Below are 1,269 nucleotides of genomic sequence, written 5' to 3'. Positions count from 1 at the left end.
CTGCTGCTGCTGCTGCTGTTGCTGCTGCTGCTGCTGCTGTTGCTGCTGCTGCTGCTGTTGCTGCTGCAGGTGGAGACGGCCTCGTCTTCGTGTTTAACCTGCCCTGGTCTGCAGAAGAGCTGCAGAAACACGCGAAGTGCGGCGTGGCTGCGCAGCAGCAGCTGCTGCGAACGCTGATACAGGGAGCAGCAGGAGAAAGCAACAACCCGGATGGCGCTGCTGCTGCTGCTGCTGCTGCTGCGGCCGCTGCGGCTGCGGCGCCTTCGGACAGTGCTACCATTGCGGCAGCAACTGGAGCAGCAACAGCACCAGCTGCTGCGCACTTTGCTGAGCCCGCATATGCTGCTGGCAGCAGCAGCAGCAGCAGCAGCAGCAGACTATCGACTATCACGGGCGCTGCCACTGTAGGTTCTGTCTCTGGTTGTTTTCCTGCTTGCTAGTACTGCTGGTGCTGGTGCTGCTGCTTCTGCTGCAGCCGCTGCTGCTTTCAGACATGAAGAAGCGCTCTTTCCCGTGTTGCTGTAGCTGCTGCTGCTGTTGCTGCTGCTGCTGCATTCAGTCTGCCCTGGCCTCGCTGACGTCTCTGCTGCTGCCCGCGTCCGTCAGTGAGCGGCTGCTGTATGCACGTGGCTGTGACTGCTGCATCTCTCTTCCCTCTACAGCTAAGGGCTGGTAAGCTTACCTTCTGCAGCAGCAGCAGCGGTAGCAACTACAGCAGCAGAAGCAGCAGCAGCTGCTGCTGCTGCTGCTGTTGCATTGGATGCGCAGGTCTGTTGCCTGCTGCAGCTGTTGCGCGTTTGAATCTCCTTGCTGCTCCTGGTTTGTGTGTGGGGCGGTGAATTGAGCTTTCTTTGTTCTTCATGCATATTGCTGCTGCTGCTGCTGCTGCTGCTGCTGCTCCTGTTTCCTGCTGCTGCTCCGTTTGCCTGCTGCTGTTGCTTCGTTTGCTGTCTGTGGCTTCGGCGGTGTCTCGGCAGCTGCTGTCTCTTTTTTGTCTGTCTTTTGCTGTTTCTGTGTTTTTTTTTGTTTTCTCTGTTCCCCTTTTATTCTGCTTTGGGTTTTGTTTGTTACTATATCAACCATTCTGTTTGTTTGTCTCTCTTTTCTCTTTCTGTATTATCGTTTCCCTGTTTGTCTCTGCTTTTTTTTGTTTGTTTATTTGTTTTTTTTTGGTTTTTTTCTTGTCTCCCTCTCCTTTGTATCTTCCCTCCACTCGGCCTGAGCTGCAGGTGGGTGGGTCCCCAGCTGCTACCTAAACTGCTGCTGCTA

General features: G+C 55.0%; 1 protein-coding gene across 1 annotated transcript in view; it reads left to right on the top strand.

Moving 5' to 3' along the window:
- EMH_0089690 (uncharacterized protein) overlaps nucleotides 1–440 on the top strand; it is a gene marked incomplete at both ends in the record, with an annotated part of 4,606 nt that extends 4,166 nt beyond the window's left edge. Inside the window, one exon of the mRNA XM_013494744.1 lies at nucleotides 70–440. Within this exon, the coding sequence (XP_013350198.1) occupies nucleotides 70–440 (371 nt within the window). The remainder of the gene's footprint in view (nucleotides 1–69) is intronic.
- Nucleotides 441–1,269: the final 829 nt, after the last annotated feature.

Source organism: Eimeria mitis, genomic scaffold (assembly GCF_000499745.2).
Source record: "Eimeria mitis Houghton genomic scaffold, Emh_scaff127, whole genome shotgun sequence".
Taxonomy (NCBI): Eukaryota; Apicomplexa; class Conoidasida; order Eucoccidiorida; family Eimeriidae; genus Eimeria; species Eimeria mitis.
The sequence above is the reverse complement of the archived record's forward strand: the minus strand, read 5'-3'. Positions and strand labels throughout refer to the sequence as shown.